General features: G+C 45.2%; 1 protein-coding gene across 2 annotated transcripts in view; it reads left to right on the plus strand.

Annotated features, from left to right (window-relative positions):
* CACHD1 (cache domain containing 1) overlaps positions 1–24439 on the plus strand; it is a 111464-nt gene that overhangs the window by 46042 nt on the left and 40983 nt on the right. For both annotated transcript variants that reach the window (XM_083845687.1, XM_083845688.1), the window contains exons 3-4: positions 9154–9302; positions 20353–20459. In XM_083845687.1, coding sequence (XP_083701813.1) covers positions 9154–9302; positions 20353–20459 — 256 coding nt within the window. The remainder of the gene's footprint in view (positions 1–9153; positions 9303–20352; positions 20460–24439) is intronic.

The following is a 24439-nucleotide window of genomic DNA, read 5'->3' on the forward strand; positions in this document are numbered from 1 at the left end:
TTAACAATTGCTTGACCCTGTGGATAATGGTGTCTCAACCCCTCTGATGGAAGTTAAGCATTATGGGGGTTTCTCCTAGCTGCAGTCAGCTAAGGAGCATTGATTCAAGTTTTTCTGGAGGTGTGGTCTTGTTGTGGGACCCTGCCCTACACGTGCAGTTTGGCTGCAGAAGTGGAACTAAACAAAAAAAATGACAAAAGCTGTTTTCACCTAAAGCTGAGGGGAGGGCGCATGGAGATTTTGGATGCCCGAAATGGGATGCTGTGCAAGAAGCCCGCTGCTGGCAGGGCACTGCACCCTCACTTCTGCTGCCAGCTGCTTTCCCTAGGGGCCGAGGTCGTATGCATGGACAGGAGAGAGGCGCTGGGGCACGCGCAGGTGTGCTCGCTGCAGAAGAGGAGCTGTGGCGTGGCCTCACAAGTGTCAGCCCGAAACCAGCCCGACATCTCCACCGAAGGCTTCGCTGGCTTTGACTCAGCGATCGGGTTTTCACAAGTGTTTCTGGGTGGTCTGCACACCACAAAAGGGCCATGTGGGCTAGATTATACGTATCAGATGGCTCTTGAAAGCCAAAAGTGTTTTCGGGAAACCAAGAAACCGAATTAAAACTACTTTGAAGTTTTGACTATAGATTCTGCCCTTAGAAAAAGGCACTGCTTGTCTCTCGGTCACAGATGGACGTATTCACTCCAAGTAGATACAAATAACTGTCTAAACACTGTAGGTAGTGTGATGAATTCTGAGCTGTCAGAGGAGAAAAACGAGGCCCCGGTGAAGCGTAATTACTGCGGTTAAAAGCTCACCAGTGAAGTGGATAGCAGAATAATTGAGCACTTCTGTCTCATTAATAACTGGGTCTTCGAGCCCTAATGAATCACAAGCGATGTAACCGAGTTTTATGAGTAAGAGTAGAGCATCGAAGGGGATCATCTTGAGCAAATGCAAACAAATGTAAGCAGATTTCAATCCCCTGTCATTTTTTTCCTGCTTTTGTCATTCATTAACATTTTCTTAGCAATTGATACCCGAAGGCAATTAATTACGGTTATGTCAGCTGGGATTTTTGTCTGGCAGGCCACTGGATTGTTGTGTGGGTTGTATTTTTATATTCCAAACTGTGTAAATAATGACTTCCAGTTTGTTGGGAAAGTGGAAAAACTACAGCTGTTGGCCTTCAGGCCGAACAATTTAATGCGCTTGGCTTTCTTCGTGCCACACAGGGAGAGGTTTACCTTTTGACGTTAATCTGCTTACACTTTTAAGGTCGAGAGTTGTAGGACTGCCATCCAAAGTATCCTTTTTCACTTTGAACAGGTTATCAAAAATGGGATGACAGTTGCCAAAAATAACTTGAGTAGCTTTCCTGACAGTTATTTCCGTAGCAGAGAACTCGTACACTAAGAAAACTGTAGTGGTGTGAACTCATGATGTAAGAAGGTGGAAAATGGTTAGTTTTAGTCTAGGTTAGCCCTTTTTAGGGAAGGCAGCGTGTGTTCAGCATCGTGTCAGACGTCTGGGTTCTGCAGTACAGAGAGCGTGACACTGGAAACCAGAGAGGAAGGTGGACGGCGGAGCAGCCCCAAGCAGGTGCGTGTTGAGCGGCCTTATGCAGAAAGTTTTGTTGCTTGAGCTCTAGCCAGAGAACTGAGAGCGCAGCAGCCACGATACCAGCACAAATCCCAGGGGCTGCTCCAGGGAGCTGCTTCACCAGGTGGGTCCCCTCTTCCCCGCTGCCTGAACCTTTCTGTCTTGCAAATTATTCCAGTCTCAAACTGGGTTACTCAGTTCCCTTTTGATTGTAGTTGTGGGCTAGGCTAAAATACCTCTAGGCTCAAAACCAGCCTAGGAAATGATGCATGGTAAAACAGATTTATTTAATTTTAATCTTCCTCCTAAAGGTGGCCATGTCTCCTCGTCCTTTCTGTCCTGATGGCACAACCAAAGTCAGACAGCAGCACGCCCATCCCGAGCCCTTAGCCCTTCCCTGCCTCCTGCAGCGGTGGGACCGCGGTCGGGCCACACAGCTCCGCAGGGACGTCCCTGCAGAAAGAAGTGTGTGGTTACGTCTTGTGGTTCCACAGAGCCTGCCCGTGCGCCCCTGGTGACTGCTTTAATCGAGATGGCCAGTTGTGAGGACACACGTGTCCTTTGAAAATCACCCTGCTGGAATATTCCTGGGCATAGTCACTGAAGTTTGAGGTCTGGGAAGGATGGGGACAGAGGGAAGCTTTTAATTTGCAATAAGTAAATGCGCTAGCAGTGAGATATGTCTTCTGTCACTGGGTTTTACCTGATTTAATAGCTCCTACTCTTTATGTAACTTCTAAGTGTGGAGCTGGAAAAGTCATTTCCTTTCCTGATAGCTCATCCAGAGCATAATTATCAGCTATAAAAACATCCATAATAACCTAGAGAATCAATTTTGTGTAAAGCTGCTAGGAGCTGCTCAGGAATTGAAGGAAGTTGGTTAGGAGGCTCAGGAACAGAATTTTAAGGCAAAACACATATATTTGCACGTATACATGTTTGTTTCTAATAGAACCAGGTTACCTAAAGGATTTTTTGATGAATAGCGTATCTTAAATAAGTAAACCTCTGAAAAACCTCTGAAAGCTGAAATCATCAGTGGCTTGTGGTTGAATTGATGGGATTATGTCTGCCTCAAAAATGCCTTTTGGAGAAAAACAAAGCGTTCTCGTTAGAACGGCAGAATATATTTTTAATTCAGAAATGGTGCTCGTTTTTCAGAGTTAAAGCTCAATCAAGTGGTTGAAAAAAATCAGACATCAAGTGAAACCCGTTACCTAATGTAAAGCAAAACTTCTATTTTGTTGTTTACTGTGTTGCAAGGCACACCTAACCGTATTTCTTGTTAATCTGCTGGAGAACTTTTCATCCAAGTTCGTGGATCCCCTGTTCACGGAGTTCTGTCTGCGTTGGTCCTATGCTCCCGGTGGACGGTGTTATTTCAGATACTGATCTTGCTGTCGTGCATGGGCGAGTTCTGGGAGGCGCGTGTTGTTCACACTTGAGCTGCAATCGTTAGAAATTGGGCACAAGTGGGGTACGGCTGCTGGGGCACTCTCGGTGGTAGGACACCTTTCTGAGCTGCTCTTAGATACGTAGCGCCGCCTGAGCGAAGTGCACGCGGTCCTGTGGTTGTGAAGGGGTCTCAGGGATGTGTGAGGTGGCAACTTGCACAGAGCTCTCTGGTGACTGTTATCAAAAGAGCTCCTAGAGAGGTCAGCTTTCCTTCTGAAAATACAGCAAGGGATGGACGTGGAGCTGCCCAGACCCAGTCAGATGCAGAATTTGGGAGAACTCCCTAAAGATTAAATAGCCATTTTGCAAACTATCTTAGCTTTTCGTCCCATGGAAAGCATTAGACAAATACAAATCCCAGATGATGATATTCTGGGTTCCTTTCACTGGATTGTTGTGCTGTTTGTAAATAATGCTCGGTGTGTTTCATTTTTCCTACCATCAATTGAAATGCTGCAGTTCTGGACTTGGCTTCTGGGAGTTTCATCATCGCTGCTGCTCTCCCATTTGTTTCAGTGCTCCTGGGCTGCTCTCATCTTCTGGATTCGTGGAGGACTTCCACACAACCGGTGCAAAACGGGTTTTTGGAACTATTTTGAGAAAAGGAACGGATTTCGTAAACAATTAATTGTTGGTGAGACTGCTGGGGACTCCCCGTGGTTCTTCCTCTGTAGGGTGGGAGAAACATTGCAGCACTGCCTGCTAATGACCCGAGTGGCAATTAAAGGACAGCCTCTGCAGCCTCCCGATGTTTTAGCACGTGACTTGTCTCGTGTCACTTAGGGCATGGCCCTAGTTGGCAGACACGGCTCAAATTTCCAAAGGAAACGAGCACGGTGAAAAATCAAGATTTTACTGTTAAGCATGACATCTCCCTGGCTGGGAGCCACGATATGGTCACAAGATGTTGAATTTTACGTCGGTTAATCATGAGGCTTGTGATTAAAGACAATCTGTACGGCGTTTAACATTTTTCCAGAATAATTTAGGGAATTGTGGCCCTTTCTCTAGCTTCTGCTGTGGACCACATTTGAAATCCCTTTCCTTTGGTATATCTTGGGAAACCTTGCTAAAATTACTGGAGGATGGAGTGCCTCAAATGAGTGGTGTTCCCTTTGAAGAAATGTGTATTGGAAAGTAGTTTCCTGCCTCCTGATGCAATGATCTAGAATATATTTTCATTATCATCCAGAGAAGGAAGAATGATTTGAAGTTAATGCAAAGGTGTACGAATAACCTGGCAGTGGTTCTGCGTCCTTTCTGGAGACAACAAGACCCTCTTCGGAGTCTGTACAGAAGCAGCGGCTTCTTCAGGAGCCCAGCAGGCTGGGAATAAGTATGGGAAAGACCTCTTAGAACAGGGCTCTGTGGATCCATAGTACCGTGATGTGATGCAGCAGGGGGGTGCATGATGGCCGTCTTTTGTTCCAGATTCTGCTGGTTCATAAATGGGGTTTAAAAACAAAACCGCTGCCTGAACTCGTTAGTGTGTAAGCAGCGCTTCCCGAGGAGCCCGGCGGCACTAAATCCCCCCTGTAAGTCCGTTAGGGCGTCCATGCCTGTCAGCCTCATTGATACATATTTTATATACAGTCTTCGATAACATGAAAAATACCTTGGCTTTTGAGATGCAGCCAGAACTAAAACCTGACCTCGGAGCTCTGCTTTCCCTCAGCGCCCCCTGAAAAAGGAAGACTTCAGAGCAGCGGGGCTTTGAGGGGAGCGAGGCTTTAACAAAGCTCCAGGGAGCGATGCAAATGAGCAAAATGTCTCTGGGAAAATTAGGGAAGCTCCCTGATGTTGTGATGAAAGGTTGTCAGTGGAGATGGTGACAATTGAAGTGCATTACCCATGGGTGCTGCTGTAATAGGAACAGGTGTTACTGTCCAACCTGTCTGCAAACTGAAAGGCGCTGGCTGCACGCCAGCTGCCAAAAAGGGGGGAAAAATAGAGCTAATGGCTGCATTGTTTGGAGCGAGCACTCGTTTCTTGGTAGCCGGTTTCTTAAAATTAGGGAGAAAACATAAAAATCTGGCTTGGAAAAAGAAAAAAAAACAACAAAGAAAAACATGCAATGAATGCTGAGCAAGGTGGGTTTTTCTCTTTGTTTTTAAAATGAAGTGAAGAGCACTTTGAGAATTGACCCGGGGATAATAGAATTTTATGTCGATCTCAAGGTATCCGAGTTTATTTCAGCCTGCATTAAAATGGGTGGATTTGAGCCCTTCTGCAGGAGCAGGAAATGTCTGTCCCAGCCGGTCCGCGCCCGTGGGTAGCTCTGGCATATGAGCTTCCATCCCCTTTTATGTGCTTGGTTAAGGACACAATTTTCCATTTTTGCCTTCTAAAATATGTTAAATAAATCTGTTAGGATGTTTTTGTGTTTCAGAGCTCTGTCCCTCTGTCATTTGCCCTTTCTTTCCTTCTGTACTTTTGAGTTTTGGCCACAGACGTGGCGCGGCTTCAGTGTGCACATCCTTCAGTGTGCAGCTCTGGGCAGCTTGAAAGAGGCAGGGCGTGGGCTGGAAAATTAGCGAGCGATCTCTGGATGAAAGATTTTTTTTTTCCTTTTTTTCTTTATTATTTTTTTTAATTTAGAAAAATAACAAGCTGATTTAAGGCTGCAGCTTTTCTTCTGACAGGCGCTAACAGCCAAGTGCATCCCTTTGCAAGCTGAATAATGTTCCCGAGCTAATGATGTGTGTGTGCATGCATGGGCACGCCGCGCCGAGATGAGGAGCTGGGAAACGTGTGTTAGTTTTTGCTGCTGGTTTAATCACCCAGAACTGGAATGACTGTGCACTGTCCTGGATGTTAGGGTGTTTTGTGCTCCGGTGAAGCCCAGCTATGGAAGAAAAATCAAGTTAGCTTTGTTAGGCTTCATGCGGATTACACATCTCGATTTGATGACTTCGAACCATTTGAAAACAAATTTTTCAGCTGATTGGTGTGTTGTCCTCGGAGTCTTAACGTGATTTGTGCATGGTGATGAATTTTCAGTGAAAAAACCGCTTTTGGATCATCTCGTTGTTAATGGCGTGTTTTGAGCCAGCTGGTCTTCATCTGTTCTGGTTGTTGGGAGCACATCCTCTTGTTGTCAGGGGGTGGTGGTTTTTGGGGTGCTTCGATGGGCCAAACTCTGCCCTTCCTGCATGCCTGTGCCAGGGGCAGGCTGGTTGGATGGGCAGCATGGGGGGGGGCTTTGGTTCCCTCGCTGCTGAAACAAACGTGACTGAAGCGTTGGAGCCCGTTTAATAAAGGTAACGCAATGACTTTGAGCCACGTAGCGGTCCTTAGGTGGGAGATGCAGTTTAGGCACGAAGCATTTGCTTTTTATCAGCTTCTGAGGTTCGGGCTCTTCTGACAACAGGTTGCTCAGATCCTCAGACTCTGCCCGGCAGGGTGAATTCAAAGGGTGCGGGGAGCTTTCATCGCGCAACCTGCAAGGCGAAAGCTCGTCAATAGCTAAATCTCGCCCCGTGCAGCAGGAGTTTATCAGCGAGAGGCAGCGGTCGCAGGCAGGCCTCCTTGTGCTCTCATGTTCCACGGTAGTTTTGCTACTGCTAATGAAGGACACGCGGTTCCTTTTTCAGCAAACTTAAGCTCTTACCTCATTTAGAGCTTTCAAATAGGGAAACCAAGAAAGAAGTGTATAGATCCAAGTATCTGGACTACATAGTGCTTAAGCCCAAGTGTTTCATTTGCCCAAACTAAGAGGGGGAGCTTGGTCACCAAGAAATGTAAATGCTGCAGTGTATGAAATCTGCCTTGTGTATTTTGGGGCACTGCTGAAGACGGTGCTTCCCAAGGTCGTGTTAAGACATACGGTTGGACAAAGAGAAAGTTTGCCTCAAAATAGAGAAGAGAAGGAACCACCCAGCAGCTTATTATCTGACAACTGGGAGCGATTTAACAGCGTTGGATGCCTCGCATGGGGGAGACCGTTGGTAGTCCTCTGGTGCCTTGGCAATAAATCGTTGCAGGAAGGTAATTAGGTGTAATGCTGCAGGTCATCCGGGCAAGGTTCTGCCAAACCCGTGCTCCTCAGAGACCTGCTGCTGAACTGCTGCGTGTGATGGGAACGGTGGAGGCCAAGTCATGGACCTTACCACTGTGGGCCTCGTTATTCGCATAACAAAGTAAATTGTGGTGAAGTGTCCTGTTAGTAACAGGTAGGGGAGACGTTTGTCAGCCAGGGGGTCTGGCACAACCCGCCACGGGTCTGGGCACACAAATGCCGCAGCACCGCTTGATGAGCCCGGCGGAGTTGGGGTGTGCAGGAGGAGCACAGCAGGACACGTGGGAGTTGTGAACTCACGAACGAACCGCAGCCCTGAAAGTTTGCAGAAACGCAGGATGAAATATTTCCGAGTATTCAGCACCACAGCATGCTGCTCAGAGAGTATTCTCTTTCATTTCGGGTGCACGTGGGGGGTGACTGTGTAGGTGTGAGAAGCACGCCGAATGTGCCGGCCCAAGTTTTCTGTATGCCCAATCTATTTTATTTATTCCTAACCTCGAATGAAAGATGGAGCAAAACCCCTAATAAACATTCCTCGTACGGCCCGATGCTCCCTGGTGGCTGCGTTTGCTGTCACGTCCGCTCAAATAACAGCCACAAATTTTCCCTTCCAATTTTCCTCTGCAAGTCATTAGGCAAGCTGGCCGCGAAGTGCCTCGCATGATGCACGAGCAAGCTCCTGCCCGCAGCAGGGCAGCTGCAGGGGTCCTGCCCCGTGCCCCTGCAGCACCCCTCGCCTCTTACATTTGGTTTGGAGTCGCTGGGCACGGGGAGAGCATACCATAACCATAGCTCCGGTGGCACAGCCGCCAGCCCCACGCTGAGTGTTTGCACAAGTACCATTGCTAGATGGAAAATGTATTGATTATTTTGACATTTTAAAATAAATGTTTGAAAGACAAATTTAAGAAAGAGGCTAATGTGCACAAATTAGCTATTTCTAAAGTTAGAATTAGTTTGTAATAGTAGCTCATCTTTGAAGGTCTGAGAATTGTTGGGGCAGGACGTCAGCCTGATTGGTTTTACTTTCCGAAAGGAGAGAAATGTGATTGCCTGCTGTTACAGGTGGTAGTGCAACCTCCAGACCTTGTCCTGGTTTGTGAGAGGCTGCCTCCGTCACAGGGAACCCTGACGACAAAAAGCTTGTGGAATAATTCTGTCTGTGAGACGTTGCCTTCTTTTTCCTGTTGTATTATAATAGTAATTACAGATTTTTCATTTTATTGTTATTTGAAGTTAAACTGTAGTTAAGTAGCTGTAGCCTATGGCAAGCCACGGTGAGCTGCTGGATCTGTAGGAGCCTCACTTGGGAGATGCTCGGCTCGGTCCCGGCAGCACCCCAGGAAGGCAGCAGGAGAGGCAAAGACAGAAGCAAGAAGTGGGAGGGTTCATTTTGCCCAAACCACGGTGAAGAGAAGTACGTGAAAGGAATTGTGAAATGCTTCTGCACCGATCAACCTGCCTGAGGAGACCGCTGATCAAGAGAAAATTTGCATGGCAGTATTTGGAGTTGTCAGGGTCCTGAGCTTGCTCTCCTAAATAGGTTCAGTGCTCTGACGGATGTGCTGTTGTCTGTTTGCTCCTGAAGCTGTACGATATTTATCTACGTTTTCACAGGGGGTAACATTAGGGGTATTATTTGTGGTATTACTTAGGAGTCCATTTGTGGATGTTAGACCACAAGTCAAGCTATTTTAGTCTCCATCGTATCCTCGTCAGACCTTGCAAGAGCACCATGTTGGAGCTTCAGCGCTGAGCGCATTAGTGCAGGTAGAGCCCTATCAGGGTGCCAGTTCGGTGAAAGAAAAGTTTGATATTATGGAAACTTCACTCCTCGTGCATGCAAAACTCAGGGTTCAAGTACTAGATGGTAAAATTATTATATATACTGCCTTCTTTGGCCGATGTTATTAATTACTTGACTTCACAGTACCTTGAGCCACCAAAACAGGGAGTACAGCGAGCAAGGCGGACAACTGTTAGCTTTAACATATGTGGTTTTTACTTTTTGTTCAATTTTCTTAATAAGCAACATGGTATTGCAGAGAAACTGACTGAATTTTCATCTTTCTTTTTATTATTTTTTTCAGTTGGCAAAAAAAATCCGCGAGAAGTTTAACCGTTACTTGGATGTCGTGAATCGAAACAAGCAAGTAGTAGAAGCGTCGTATACCGCTCATCTCACGTCGCCCTTGACTGCAATCCAGGACTGCTGCACTATTCCACCATCTATGATGGAGTAAGTACCGATTTCTGAAATTACTTAGGTTGCCATTTAACACGTGAAGAAAAAGATGAAGGTCTGTCTTTTGCAAAATAGCACTTATTTTCTGTTACTCTTGTTAACCGGGAGAAAACAGGGAAAGCAATACTGCAAAGGTGCTCCTTATCCTGTCTCCTCCTCTGCTCCTGTGTTTCTAGTATACACATGTTTAATGAGGAGCTCTAAACAAGGACTGGGCTCTGCTATGATAGATCGTAAAATAAAACACAAACACACACAAAAAAGTTTATTTCATGCAATTAAGGGTTGAACAAACTTTTCTACGAAATGAGCCTGTCTGTATCCAAGATACCTGTTTTGCTCTGAGACACTACTTAGGCTGAATAACTCTTCTGAAGCTGGTCATGGGACTTTTTTTTTTTCCCCTTTGAAGTGCAGTAACCAAAATCACAAGCTGGTCAGTACATCACATGCTAGAAGTATTGCGGTACAGCTTAATCAAGTTGACTTGCTGCTGCTTGATACACGGATTTACGGAAACTGAGAACATTGCTTGAAAACCGAGTTTGTTCATTTTCAGTTTGTTTTTTAAAGAGCTTTGAATAGCCCAAATCCAGGCAGTTGGTTGTCTTTAATCAACTTGTATTATGTTGCGTGTTTACAGAAACATCTTTGCGTTTCCTAGTTGCAGGAAGGTGTGATGGAGTGCCTGATTTTTCCAGTAACAGTGTAATTGTTTCTTTTAAACAATCAACATTTTAAACACTTCACTTCCGTATGTGCTAGAAAAGAACAAGAGTAACTTTCTCACCATTTATTATACACAGTAAACTTTGAATACAGAGTATGTTTTCATTGTTTATATCTCATTTCTGATTTAAAAACATTTAAGGGAGGCAGGTAATTTGGGTAATTAGTGTTAAAAGTTTTTTCAGTAATCTAACTTTTTAAGACAGCTCTTAATGACAGCATTAACCTTTATTTATGTAAGGTTTTAAAATATTCACTGCGTTCAAACGTGTGTTATGAATCCGTGTTTGAAGAGAGAGGCTGCTTTTTTGGGTTTTATTTGTTTTGCTTGGCATGAAAGGAAGAAACCTGGATAGGGTTAAGCCTCAGGTGGCTCTGAAGAAAGCAGTACCTTGCTGTTTGGTTGCGGCTATGGGGTAAATCTCATGGTCTCAGCGCAGTTCCTGCTGGACAGAGGGGCTGCATAAAATGCTGGTGTACCTGGTGCTAAATGGCCAGACTTCAGGCAGTGTTAGTAGGAAGGTCAAGAATTATTTGAGGATGAAAACTTTTCGGGTGCCTGGTATCTCCATGCAGGAGCCGACCATCAGCAGTAACACATTCAAGCGAGGGGTGAAGAAGGAGGAATGAGGAAACTTATAACCTCCCCTGTCGGGATGGCGTAATTTTTAATAAAAAATGAGAGCTCTGCTCTTAGTCTGGAAGCTTCCATGAATTTCTTTTCACTTTGTCCTCCAAAATGGCTCAGGTTGGAAGGCCTTCAGAAGCGTCCTTCCCGATGGTGGACTTGAGTAAGGAGCCTTCATAGAAAGAAGCTTAAAAAAATGAACTGGAGGTGACAGCTGGCAAAGCAGAGACGTGAATTTTCTATTTGCAGAGCTCCTCAGCTGGGCTTTATAATGTGATTTCCATTATTTAGTTACTTGGCTTGATCAGAGTAAATCTGTTTAAGTGGTTACCAGATCAGTCTGTCGGCCTGCAGGATCTTCCGGACTGTGCTTCAGCAAGAGCCAGGCAGGTAGTTCTGATGGAAGAACTGCAGCGTAGCAGCCCACTGGAAGTATATCCACTGCCATCTTTAGGAGGTTGTCTGCAAGTCGTACAGAGAGAGAATGTAAAACCACGTTTTTCTGGTGAAACTGAGCTTCCAAGTTGTGAGCATCATGCTTTGTGAATTGGCCGATTGCCGTCTCGTCAGTCGTTGTCTCCCTTCCTTCTGCCTCCCCTGGCTGTTGCTCTTCCCTTCGTTTTTCTTTGTTTTGTGGGTAGCCTGTTCTGGTTAAAATTGTCTGGAACAAAAGGTGATGTTGATATTCAGGTGGCATTATTAGGTCTGGTGTTTGACCCAAGGATGCTAAGGGGAAGGTGGAAACGTTCCCGGGGGCAGGAGGTGGTTCCTGATAAGCCCAGAGGTCGCCTGACACCGTTCCCCTGCCCTGACTCTCCAGACAAGAGATTAATTTCTAATACATTGAGAGAAGCTTCTTTTTAAGCAGAAGCTTTCCATCAAAATAAATAGATTATTTCCTGGCCAGAGTCAACATTGTCCTCTTGGACATCTTCAAACTTCGTTAAAAAGGGGAAATCAGTGAGCAGGGTGAGTGTCTTTGCAAGGAGACATCTGAAATCAGCAATAGTTTTTCTTTTTTTTTCTTTCTTTATTTCTTGTCAAAAGAGCTATATACTGACTTTTTTAACAGAAAATAGTGAAAGTCAGGAAACCTAAATTAATGGTTAGATTTTTGAGAACAGGGACACGTGTAAGTAGTTGCACATGGAGTTGGGAGTAGTTTTTCAACTTCAGACCCAAGGATCTCCCACCGGGATGCTGTGGTGGTATTTTGAGAGGTACTGATTGACCTCAGTTCTTCTGCCTTTGACGTTTGGGCTGACGTGGTCCAGCTACGAGGAGGTCAGTACTTTGAGAAGTGAAGTTAGGTACAGTTTTGCTGGTGACAGCTTATCCTTGAAGCTTAAAAGAAGTGCGTTAGTGTTAGGCGTGAGCACTGTTCCAGCAACAATAAACGTAATAACCTTTCTGCTTGGTTTAAAGCCTTTAGTAGGTGGTGCTGTAGAAGGGAGAGCATTGAAAAAGAGCCTGATTTGTCTGTGCTGTTTAGGAGATGGTTTTCGATTGTGACTTGAAAATTTGTGCACCCTTCGGGCTGTTGTTTTTCTTCTAGGACAGTTGTGAAATATTTTGTTACCTCTGCTGGACCCCGTGTATTCCTTTTGTTGGTTAGAGCGGTGTTTGTCCAGCAGCCTTCTTCACTTGAGTAGAAGTTTGGTGCAAGCGCAGTGTCGGAAGCACGTTACCTGCAGGCTGTGTTCCTTAGGCAGATTGAAGGGCCTGTGCCGGGATCCTTGAGGCTTTCTGTCCCGTGTTCAGCCTCTAAATACACGCTGACACTCCTCGGTTTGAGGGCAACTCATGTTGGCAGGTGATTCCTGCGTTATTCCTTTACACTGCTGCGTAACTTACAGAAATTGCTTTGGGAATGCAAGGAGTTTGGGTTGGGGAAAATTATGTGGAAGGTATTTATAATATCTGTCAGTTTGACTTTCTTGCTGTCCTGTGTGCCTGTCAAAGTGGGGGAGAGGCTCCTCTTCCACTTAACTCATTCAATCACCAACATACAAGATGCCCCTCCATGAAGGGAGCTGATCTCAGTAAAAACTCTCGTATCTTGTTTCTTTCCGTCTGGTCAGAAAAAGAAGAACCTGAGCTTTTTGACTGAAGTGAAAAAACTCCTGAAATGTCCTTCACGTTAGTTGGTTGCATGCCCCTACCCATTAAAAGAAGGCGGCATAACTGGGAATCGTTCTGTTGGAAAGCCGTACCCAAAGCTATTAGAGCAGTATAATTTAAAGTGCTTTTCTCCACGTTTTTCCTCCAAGTATCTTCATTTGTTTTAAAGTTTTATTGCTGCGCGATTTTGTTAGCCTGTTAAAGCCTGTATCCGTTGGTGATGGTGAAATATGTAGAGAGAGGTTTATTGTTTTACTCTTGAGATTTTGGAATGGCTTGGCATCTTTATTTAGTTTGTACTTGCTATTATTAACAAAATTATCCATGTGTGGCCTTGTGTTTGCTTGTATTCATCCTGAAAATCTGAGCGTTGGCTTAGCAGACGGTTTGTGTTGCTGGAGATAAGCTGTGAGAATACCACACCCAGCGCCTATAAATAAATGATACCAAACAGGACCAGCAAAACACGAACTGGAACAGAAAATGAACTTGGCCTTTAGGTTGCTTGTTTAGCGGCGTAGTAAGATATGACAAGGAGAACAATATTTGTTTTATTGCCGTTGTGCGGTGGTGGCTCCTGCAACGAAGAGCCCCAGTGAATGCGCTTCGTGCAGCTGTGGTTCCAGTTAGAGCAGCGGAGCAGAGGCTGTGTTTTTTCTGCAGTTTTCGCTGTTTGTTGCTTCACGTGCAGCTGTTGGTGTTTTCAGTTCTACTCAGGGTTTGGGAATGGAAAAAAGAAGATGGCAACGGCAGGAGGGATGACAGCTGAGAAGAGCAACCAGAGAGAGGCACTTCGAGCACAGCGGCAGACGGTGCAAATCTCCCCTCCCTGCCCTGCTGCCGGGGAGGACGGAGCCTGGAGCCTGGTTCCCCTTCCCAGGGCCACATGCCACGCGGAGGGGCACCTGCAGCAGTTGCAACGAGGCAGCACACTCCTGCCAGGCAGGGTTGGGATGGGTAAAGTGCTCCGGGCTCTTAGCGAAGCGCGTAGGTAAACTGATGGGAGATAAGGAAAATGGATGTCAGGTGACAGGCGTCTTCTAACCCTTGAAGAAATCCCTGCTGGAAACGCAGGGCTTCGTGTTCCCTCACTTATTGGGCTGCTGAAGAAGCCGTGAAAACAGATTTCAGGCAGTCTGCAGACATTCCCTTTCAGGTTCGAATTGGGAGGTCGTTTACACGACAGTGTTGTAATTAAAGCATCTTCCTGCTGAAGAGGATAATGCCTCCGTGTCTCTGCTCATCAGGGATGCCTCTGTCCCGAGAAAGCCCTCGATGGGTTGGGAAGTCTGGGAACTGGGATGGCCTGGTGTGTATGGGGGGAGATGGGGCTGCAGCGGGCAGGGAGATGTGCAGCTGCCGTTGGGCTCTGCTGAGTGCCTGCTGCTGCCCTGCCCTTCGGTGGGAACCCACGGGGTTCTTGCCAGAAGTGGATCTAAATAGGGACTTAAGGGGCTGGGGGAGCTGTTCGGGAGCATTCGCTTTCCGCGTGGTTGTAATTTTGCAGGTCTGTGGTGTCTGACTTGGGAACGGCAGCTGGAGCGGCTGTGCTGGTAAAAATGGGGTTGGGCTGGATGGCTGCGAGTAGGTCACGCAGGCGACTTATACTGGAGGTTTGCAGGTGAAGGAAAATAAAGCTCTGCAGAGAAGGAAAGAGCGTGTCTGACAGCGTGTGTAATGCTGGAGTGGCCATCTGCCAGGAGTACAAACAGCTTTTTGTCCTCATGCGTGCAGGTGGGGCGTCCCCCTCGCCCTTCGCTGCTCCCCGACACTGCTGGTGCTCGTGGAAAAGCGTCACAGTGACCTGGAGAGGTGCGTGGCTACGCATTTAGTGCTTCTGCTGCTAATGTACGTGGTTTGAGGCAGCTGGAAAGCTATTTCGGTTCTTTGTTTAACAACGTGGACAAATGCTTAAGGAATGCCTTTATCTGAAGTTGTGAACGGAGCAGAATGCAGAAATATTTGGTGGTGAAACACGGCTGGGCAGCGCTGCCTTACCCGCGCTAATCGAGCTGTTTGAGGAAGCGACTTTACAAACCTATTTTGGAAAATCATTTACTCCCGGACCGCGATAGCGCCCTCAGAAGTGGTCTGCCTTTTTCCTTTTTTAAACAGATGGTTAAATATTTGCTAACGCGCTTGGGTTTTATCGCAGCTCTTTCGGTGTTTATCTTTGCTCTCTGAGCAGTCAAGTGGGAGATAACGGGGATCCATTCAGTCGCTGCAGTATCTTAAGAGCTGCTCTTCCAAAGGAGAAGTGGGTGGGCCGCACTCGATGAAATTTAAGCTGTGTTTGCTGTTCCTGCAGAGTGTCAGACTGCAGCAATGCATGTGGCTTTCCAGAAGCTGTAGGGAGCATGCACAGTGCCAGTCCTGGTTTTGTTCAGGAGCTGCAGCAGGTAGGTAGGAGACTCCTCTCGTGGACAAATTTCTCTCTATATACAAATAAATACACTTCGACTTTCTCAAGCAGGAGTTGAAATAATTCGAACAACCTATATGCCATAAGAGAGTGGTGAACTGAATCATCAGTAGCTTTTTCTTGAATTTATTCATTAAAACTTTGTTTTTCCAACGCTCTGTTTAAATAGACGGTTCCTGCTCTACCTAAGTACATAAGCACGTAAAATATGAGTGCAGATCTTGCCTTACTCTCAGGAAAACATGCCTAGTGGAGAACTTAAGAGGAAATTCTGAATTTTCAGTGAACTTACCTAATTTCATTTGCATACCGAACCCATCCTGAAATTCGTATAAATGGCCTGGGACAGAACAAAATGAGTCTCAAAACAACGTGGACCCCGCGGTGGCTGCTCAAATGCCATTTTTGTGCACAGCTCCTTCATTTTTCCCTAAACTGCAACTGTACAAAAGAGGTTGATTTACACTGCAAATTCAGGCTGAGCAAAATCCAATTGGAGCTCACTTGAGCGCTGTTTTGATGTAAGATTCAAAGCTTCTGCAAATTTATTTTATCTTCTGCATTTGCTGATCTCCTGCTTGTAAATCCTGTTGAAGGAGAATAAAAATGAGTGCAGCCTGATGGGAATTAAATGTCTGAAGTTCAAAGCAGTTTGCACATCAGAGCAAACGTCAATCAAGTGAACATCTTGCAAGCCAGGCAGGGAGCGCGTTTCTCCATGGGGAAGAGATCAAAGTGGGAGTCGCGGCTCTGTTTGCTCCCTCGGGATGCAGTTTCGATCAGTTGTTCATTAAAGTGAATCCAGAAGGAAGGGATTTTTAGAGAGAGGCAGGGAAAGGGGGATGGGGGGAGCAGGGCTGTTCTTGAATCTGAATTTCAGCCAGTGTGGGGGTTTTCTTTTTTTTTTTTTTTTTTTTGGCTCTTGTTTAAGTTTATACAAAAACTAATTACATCTGACTGGAGAGTTGTGGTGGTGTTTTTGTTTTTTTCTTCTGGTAAGAATTTTGGAAGACATCCATAAGTTTTGGATGTGGTATTGGAAATTTTTGGGCCAGGTTCCAACCGAGGTCTCAGTCAGACAGCTGGTACTCACTTTGTCCACTTTGTCATCTTTTCTGCTGGCAGAAGTGAGAAATGCTGTTAAAATTAAATGAGAAATACTGTTGAAATTCAGTCTCTTCTGTACAGAGAAGGGGTGGTGATCGATGCTTGTCTGCAAATCCTCAATCGCTAATTTTTAATAACTTCTTCCAAACTAAATGATGTGAAGATTTGCAAAGCTCCTGCTGAAAATGTGCATCGCGTGCGTACATCGTAGGGGAGGTAAAGCCAGCAGGTAGAGCGGAGGAAACCAGTGTTCACTGCAGCGAACGCGTTGCGGTGTTGAGGCTTTGCTTTAATTGCTGTTGTAATGGTGAGGATCATCGGGTTCTTTAATAGCACCTTCTTAATTGAAACAACGTAAAGGCATCCAAAAGGAGCACGTGAAATTTCCTGGTCCTGGCACCCCCGCTAGCGACGGGGTCTGCTCCCCTCCAGCTCCGTGTGTCGCAGATCAGGTGCATTGTGCAAGGTGCAAAAACCCCAAAGGCAGCTTTAGGGTGGGCTGCACCTGAGGCCAGGCGTGGAGCAGATGTCCCACACGGCTCAGGCTGGAGCAGCCCGGCGCTAGGGCGGCAGCTCTGAGGGCTGGTGTTAATTCGTGGCGTTTAATAGAATTCTTTTGTATTTCATTTATACCCCTTTGACATTAACTTTATCCTCCTGTTATATGTGTGCTGTGGCAAGAGAAAGGAGGGCTGGCCTAGGCTGCAGTAACTTTTCCCTTTCCTTCCCCAGCTCTGCTGCGGATTATTTAGAATCTCTTCCTTCGCTTTCCTGGTGGCAGCACAGGACTCCCCGAGAAGAGCTGAGGGCCTTGCCTGTGTTGATCTTTTGCACGGCATTATAAATCCAGATAAATGCAACTGCTCCGTCTGGTAACTTCAAGCTGGTAGTTTGAGCGGTGTAAGAACTGTACGGCAGGGTGCACATGTTGTTTTCAGTGAGTGTGAGAGGTGATTTTTGCCATAAAATAAAATCAGGAGAAGAGGAAGACTCCAGGTGATTCTGAGTTAAACCCCAGCATTTATTGCTGGTGTTCTGAGACACGAATGATGTTAGTTGCTAATGAGGTGGGCTGTTGCCATTGCTAATAGATTTTGATGGGAGCACTGGGGCAATTAGCTAACATCCTGAAAAGTCATTATCCTTCCCTGAGAGTTTGTTCCGTAGTATTCCTTGGAAATATTTCTTTAGCACTGAGATGTGTAATTTGCAGTCTCTAGCTCTTCCCCAGCTGGTTTTGCCCAAAGATAAACGTGTTCTTTGGGCAGCCCATCCTTCATCAACTCGTCTTAATCCTGAGATTCCCTATCCAACAAAAAATCAACGCAACTTTTCCTTGCTTGGTAGGAGCTGAAAAAAACATTGGTGCCTCAGTAACTCTGTGTCCATTGACAGTCTCATTCATCCTTTTAAGACTAATACAATTACTTTAAAATGTATGTAGAGTTTATGAGTATTGATTAAATCAGTTTTAAAGCATGCTAGTTTAAGGAGATACTTTTTTTTCAATGAGATTTCTACATAGCAGTGAAGATCCTAAAAATTAAAGAGTTGTCGTCAATAATGCTTATTTTTGCATATTCCGAAGTTAAGTTAGAGGGCTTCTGCAAACAGAGCCACGGCTCTTGTGAGCTGTAGCCATGTAAAACAAAACATTTTGTGACTCTGCAGAAGTCATAATATTTAATTTGATGTTAAGACCGAAGAAGTCAGTGTCTGACGTTCTGTTATGGATTTGCATAAGAGTAATTATTTGTGGTTCAGGAAGTTATTCAGGAGCTGAGTACCAAGTTCTCAGGAAATGACTTCTCTACTTGAGGGGCAAATTTCTAAGTATGGGGAAGTCTGTGCCGCACTCTCCACTCAGAAGTTAAGCCTCTGCTTTAAGCAAATAATTCTTCCCAACCTGAAGTCTGGCTGTGCTGGTGTGAGCGATGCCCAAAATGCCAACTCGTGACCTCTGCGTGCAGCAGCCGTGCTGCTTGCAGTGAGCTCTAGCCCCCATTTCAATAACATCAGTTTGGTTCTGTGATGATAACGTTTCTGAAAGTGGATCCGGTCATGTACAGAAGTGGTGGCCTTAAGCCTACTAACATTTTTTTCTTTTCCTTAGTCTCTGTAGATCTCTTCCAAGTCATGAAAGGTTCTGCCGCATCCTGCATGCGAGGGTCCCATAGCCAGGAGATGGGGCAGATCCTGCATCTGGCGGACTTGAGGCAGCCTCAGCTTTGTTCCTTTAGGAAGAAATTACTTTGAATTGGGCTGAACAAAAAGATAGTGGATTAGGAGAGATTTAGTTTGCTTTAAAAGGCTCACTTCCTGTGGTCATAACTTGATATTTCCTTGCAGTAACCAGTTCCATCTGTCTGTGGGCTCAGTTTTTGTTTCTGTTGATGGTTGTTTTAGCGGGATGATTTAGAAGCACGTTGTGTCATTATCTGTTGTGCCTAGGAGGCCCAGCCATTACAGCACGCACCCTGCAAGTTCAGAACAAGAAAATCCATCTCTTCCCGTTCTTGCTGGGCGGCACCTTGCTTGTTGAACTAGTTACATCTTCCTGGATTTCAATTTCTTAATGACAATTTTCAACCAGAAGAGCGCTGCTTATTGTCCTCAGCAGCGTTACCCCCAGCATTTTGGGCTTCCACCGTGTTATAGCACGTGTGTATTTGTGTGTGTACGTATGTTTATATATGTGCGTATACACGTGCATGAAAAAGTAACCTCGGGTTAAACATCTCTGTGCAGTTGACAGTAAGCAACTAAATGAAGTGTGTATACGACATGTACGTGCTTTGATCTAAAGGGATGGCACTGGGTGAGGGTTGTGTACGTGTATGTAAGCTATTGATGTGCCACTGGTGTTAATCAAGTTAGTATCTTCTGACACAGCCGTATGTCCTCTAATGTGCTATTTCAGCCTTGACAATATTCAACAACCTCCTGTTCTGCCCAGTTTCTCTCCAAGACGGTGTTCTTATCAGCCGGCACTCCAGCAAGACAAGCCAGGCTCCTCTTCCAAAACATGATTTTCTGCAGGCCTCACTTGCAGTTTGTTGTGATTTCTCAGAAATAAATTGATGGTAGGAAAAATCTCTGATAGGAGGTAAATAGTTTTGGAGGTCTGTGAACAATGAGACTGTAAGTCAAATGCCGTCAAGAGTTCAAGGTCACAGGGATATTAATGAGCAAAACTGGCCTTATATAAATGATACAAAACTGCCTTTAAGTCCTTGAAAGCTTCAGAAATGTTTATAGTTACTTAAAAACCTTTTAAACCCTTTTTATTTTAATTTTATTAAGGCCTTGGTTTAATTAGGTTTTGTTGTCATTCAAATTACGCACTGAACTACTTTTTGCATTGACTCGATGATCTTGATGGTCTTTTCCAACATAGATGTTTCTGGGACTAGAATTAGGGATGTATTGGAATTATTTTGCCTAATGAAATGTAACAAAGCTTCAGACTCAAATTCCTTGTGCTCCTCAGAATGTAAATCCTCAAATATTGCTACAGAAAATGGGTTTGTGTTGATCTGCTTCTAGATTTTTTTCCTAAGGACGTAAAGAGGAAATCCTCTTCATAGGAGGTATTTGGTTTATGTGTTTTTTTTAAAAGCAACAGAGGAAATATCAGTGCTGATGAAAGGATCTTAGTAGCAAGAAAAAATCTGGTGCGACGTCAGGAGAAGACACCTGCCGAGGGCCTGGGTGCTCTGCCTGTTCCCAACCTGGAGCCTCTACAAATCTAGATGAAAGGGCTCAGTCTCCCCTGATCCTATCTTTCAGGGAGTACTGAGAGGAAGAATGCAACGTATCATATTAGGGAGCAGATGCAATCCAGCTGCGATGAGTTTATCCCCCCTGCTCTTGGGTTTCACAATTTGTCATGGACCCTAGAAACATGTGTAATGTTGGAGTTTCCAAACAAATAATTCTTTTTCATTGAACCTTCAGAAAGATTTATTTCCACTGTAAATGCTGTGTGTGTTTAATAGGTAATGTCTGCTCTGCTAATCCTGCTGTTGTCGTTCCAGATTTGATGGCAATTTTAACACCAACGTGTCTAGAACGATTAGCTGCGACAGACTGTCCACCACTGTCAACAGCAGAGCCTTCAATCCCGGGCGTGATTTAAATTCTGGTAAGTAGTATAGCTTGGGTATTTTCCTTCTCTTGTAGGTTTTTTCCACTAGACTGTAACATTTCCTTGGCATGGAGAATTAGCACGGATTGCCATAGCAACAAGCTATTTCTCCTTGAAACTGTCACAATGCTCTTAATTTGAGATTTCATGATGGAAAGATGATACCTAAAGTATGCCCTTAGTCTTAAGGACTTTATAAAAATGTCATGAAGATTTTATTCCAGCCTACCGTGGATAATTTTGTTGTGGTTTATGCACTTCTTTCTTTTTTCTTCCAAGGCATTTTCCTTCCTAAGCCTGTCTGCTTTGGCATCAGTAGTGCCGGCTCTTGATGGGGCCAAGCAGAGAAGTTTCTCTGATCTTCTTAGCTGAGTTCAGCTAATGTGAGGCTGTGTTTGCAGTGACGTGCAAAAACTACAAAATAGAAGGACATTCTAAAATATTTCCTTTCTTTGTCTTCTCAGGGCATTTCTATCTTGACTGTCAACCTGTTGTGTTAACACACTTGAGGAGCTGGAAATATGCTTCAAACCATTAAATGCATGTGACTTTTCCCTGAGCAATCAAGCTTTTGGTTCTGCAGTGTGGCACAGTTTGCTTTTTTCTTTCGATTTTCATTTTTTTACACGGTCAACTGAAATTAATACGTGGTTTTCAGGTTCTTCTTTCATGGCTCAGGTTTTGCCCAGCTGTTTTATCTTGCTTTTCAGCTTTTTATGCTTAGTGCTGCAAATTAGAGAGCACTATAGATTTTGCTTGAGGATTTCACTTAGCATAAATTTCTTTTTTTTTTTTAACAAATGATGCAGATTCCAGAGAGAATGTTTTTTATTTTAATTCTCATGCATCTTTTGTACCAGACCCAGAATTCTATCCTTACCACACACAGAACATTTGCAAAAAAAAGGATAGAATTGGATTAAAAAAAAATATGTAGATATATATGCGTAGCCTCTCTTACCGTATCTCTTCTTGTAGCTTTGCATTGTTTCTGCTTAGTTACTGTCTTAACAAAATTGTTAACAAAATTACTGTCTTAACAAAAAAAAAAAGCCCCCAGAAGCCCCCATAGGTTCCTTTTCATCCCATCCACTGTATGCTTGAACACAGGTGCTGGCCAGACAAGCTAATTTCCTGATATGTCTCATCACTGTAATTTGTGCGGTGTTTCCCGTCCTGAAGATATGCAGTCTTTGTTCACTTACTGTGTTCTACTGGACTTCGTTTTACTTGCAGGCTCTCTTTATAAAAAAAAAATAAATTAAAAAATAATAAAAAATAGTAATTATTAGTATAGTAATGTTTAGAATCACATTCAATTGTTCATTAAGCAGAATAATTTTTGAAAGCAGATTTTCAGGCAATGCAGTAAAGGCAAACTACTGAATCAATCACTTACTGCTCCTTTGAAACAGAAAAGCCATTCTTTTATAGTGCAGAACATCCATGTAAAAGAATGCATTAAAAAATATCCCTTCTCCTGGAGTGGTGGAAAACAACCTAAGTCGGAGTTTCCCTTGAGCATTCACGTTTGTTTTGAATTTTTACAAAAACAAAGTGAGCGCAAGTTCTCGCTGTCCTGACTCGCTGCTGAGACTCGAGTGCCTCCTCTGCCCTTGCCTCTGTCTCGAAAGCTTCCCGAAATGGCCTTGGCAGCACGGGGCAGCACACAACAAGGGCATTGGAGCGATGGTGAGAGCAGGGAAATGCTGCAGGACTTGGTGACAGTGAACAACTCTCCTCTGGCTTTCCTCTTAGCAGCTCTCAAGCACGGCCTTTGGTGGGATCTTTTCTACTAGTGAGGAGATGCCCCTGGGAGAGGAATGGAACGGGAAGACGGGGCTGGTGCTGAAAATGGGGCAGAAACAGGTTTCTTTGAGAACCACCAGCTGATGCTGAGTGAACACCGAGTTAAGTTCTCTGTAGGAGAGCTGCAAGCAGTAAGCACCCCTAGTCCCTCGCCTCCTTTTCCGGAGGTGTTTGGAGGTCCGGTAGGGGAGGTTTCCCACCTTCCTTCCCCGTTCCTCAGGCGGGAACACCTAACGTGCCTCAGCTCTGCTGCCCCGGCTGGGAAACACGGGGCTGGCCTGGCTCTGGGCCGGCGTGGGGCTGCCATCGCCTGCTGCCCAAGCAGCACGTCGCCTGTCCCTGCCAAACTGTTTGGGTTTGGGAATAAACGGGGTGTGGGGAGGCCCAGGGGCAGGGTGGTGGTGTCTGTTGAGCGGGTGGAGGGAGCTCTTGCTTGTGTAGTCACAGGCCACAACCTACTGTGCCAAAAAAGCAGTCCTGCCCCCAAAATTTACTGTCTTGTAACAACAGATGCCCTTAGACAGGCTGGGGATGTAAACAGACCAGGGTTCTGGTTGGAGAGACAGCTGTGCAGATTACTGCAGGGTTAGAAATGTATTTTAAAAGTACTTCCTTTGTGTCATCTCTCTCTTGAAACTCGATTTTCCATCCTGGCTAGTGACCCGGCTCTGTAGGCCACTTGCCTTAGAAGGTGCACCTAAGACAGAGCACTTGGTCTGCGCAGGAGCTGTTTCTGGATGAATCAGTGCATGCAAAGTTGTTGTTCTAAACTAACGATCTCTTCGAAAGAGGATAAAGGTCAAACAAGAGAAGGTTTCCCTAATCTCTTATTTTCCTTACTCCTTTCGTAGGGGTCCCCACACAGAGCTAGTGCGGGCTATCTGTTGCACTTCGAATCCAGACTCCTCCTCAGTCTGAATTATTTTCCTGCTCTAAAAAGCTGTTTTGATCATGTTTTTCCAGGCAGGATGGGCAGCCCACGGGCTTCCCCAAAATCCTGCCATCCTGCCTTTTCCCCTGGATACGGCATGCTGGGGATGGACCCCGAGCTTGTCAGCCTTCCAGAGAAAAGCTTTGCAAGCCTTCTGCTGCCCCAGCTCCCAGAGCAGGAGCTCCTGTACCCTGCTCTGGTTTGCTCAGGGTTTCCCAAACGAGGCTGGCAGGTCCGGCAGCCAGGTTGTCCTCCTGACCGGGTCGGTCAGTTCATTCTTCATGTAAAAAAAATCCCCGTGGGTGTCCCTCTTTGCCTGCGTGAATTTTGCAGTTGAAATGATCCGGCCTATAAAAAGCTCTCAGCAAAATGTAAATTCAGCTCTGCCGCGCTGGGCCTCGATGTCAGTTCTTTAAATGTTACTCTTGGCTGGCTCCAGGCAGAGCGTCGGAGCGCGGGGCTGGCGTGGCGGAGCTGGAGGTGTCGGGACGGGACGGGATGGAATCTGCACCGCAGGCTCCGGGCGAGCCGCAGGACCCGAGCCTCGGAGAGCCCGTGGTGCGGCCAGCCAGCCCGGTTTGTAGTCAGAGCAGTTTGTTAAACGGGGGAAGTGTAGCTCGTGAAATTTGCAAAAATAAACACTTTTTGTAATTTTCGATTGGGCTTTTATAACGTAGAAAATAAACATGATCTTGGAGAAGGGAGGAAGAAGAAAAAAATAGAAAAAAATCTCCCAGCCCTTAAATTCCACTTCTGCTAATTTTTTGTGAGATAAGATGATTTGGTGGTGATGGTCGTCATTTATTTTTTTTCTCCTTGAAAAGTTTTTGTTTTATCTTGGCTTGAGTTTTCCATTTGGATTACCTTTAGCCATGACTACAAAATAGATGAGGAGAGAGTCTTTATTCTTCACGGGGAACCACAGGCTTCAGTCAGTCAGATTAAGAGATCTGCCCTCACTCTGTGAGTAGCCCTTTATTTATTAGATGACAAAACTCTGCCCAGAGCCTGTGCGTTATGTTATCAGATTGCTTGCTCTTTATCTTCTTGAATAAACAAGGAACCAGTAAATCTTTCTTTTTCTCAGCCTCCAAAACGTCCAAATGTCTGTTTCAAATCAGGCAGCTTTAGCAGAGTGCTTTTCCCCAGGAACATGCAGGGATGGGACCACGTTTCCCAACAGATTTTGTCTGTGCCTTATTCAAGGTCCTGATCATGTAAGACGTGGAGTGCCTTG

The sequence above is a fragment of the Anser anser genome (assembly GCF_964211835.1).
Source record: "Anser anser genome assembly, chromosome: 8".
Classification (NCBI taxonomy): Eukaryota; Metazoa; Chordata; class Aves; order Anseriformes; family Anatidae; genus Anser; species Anser anser.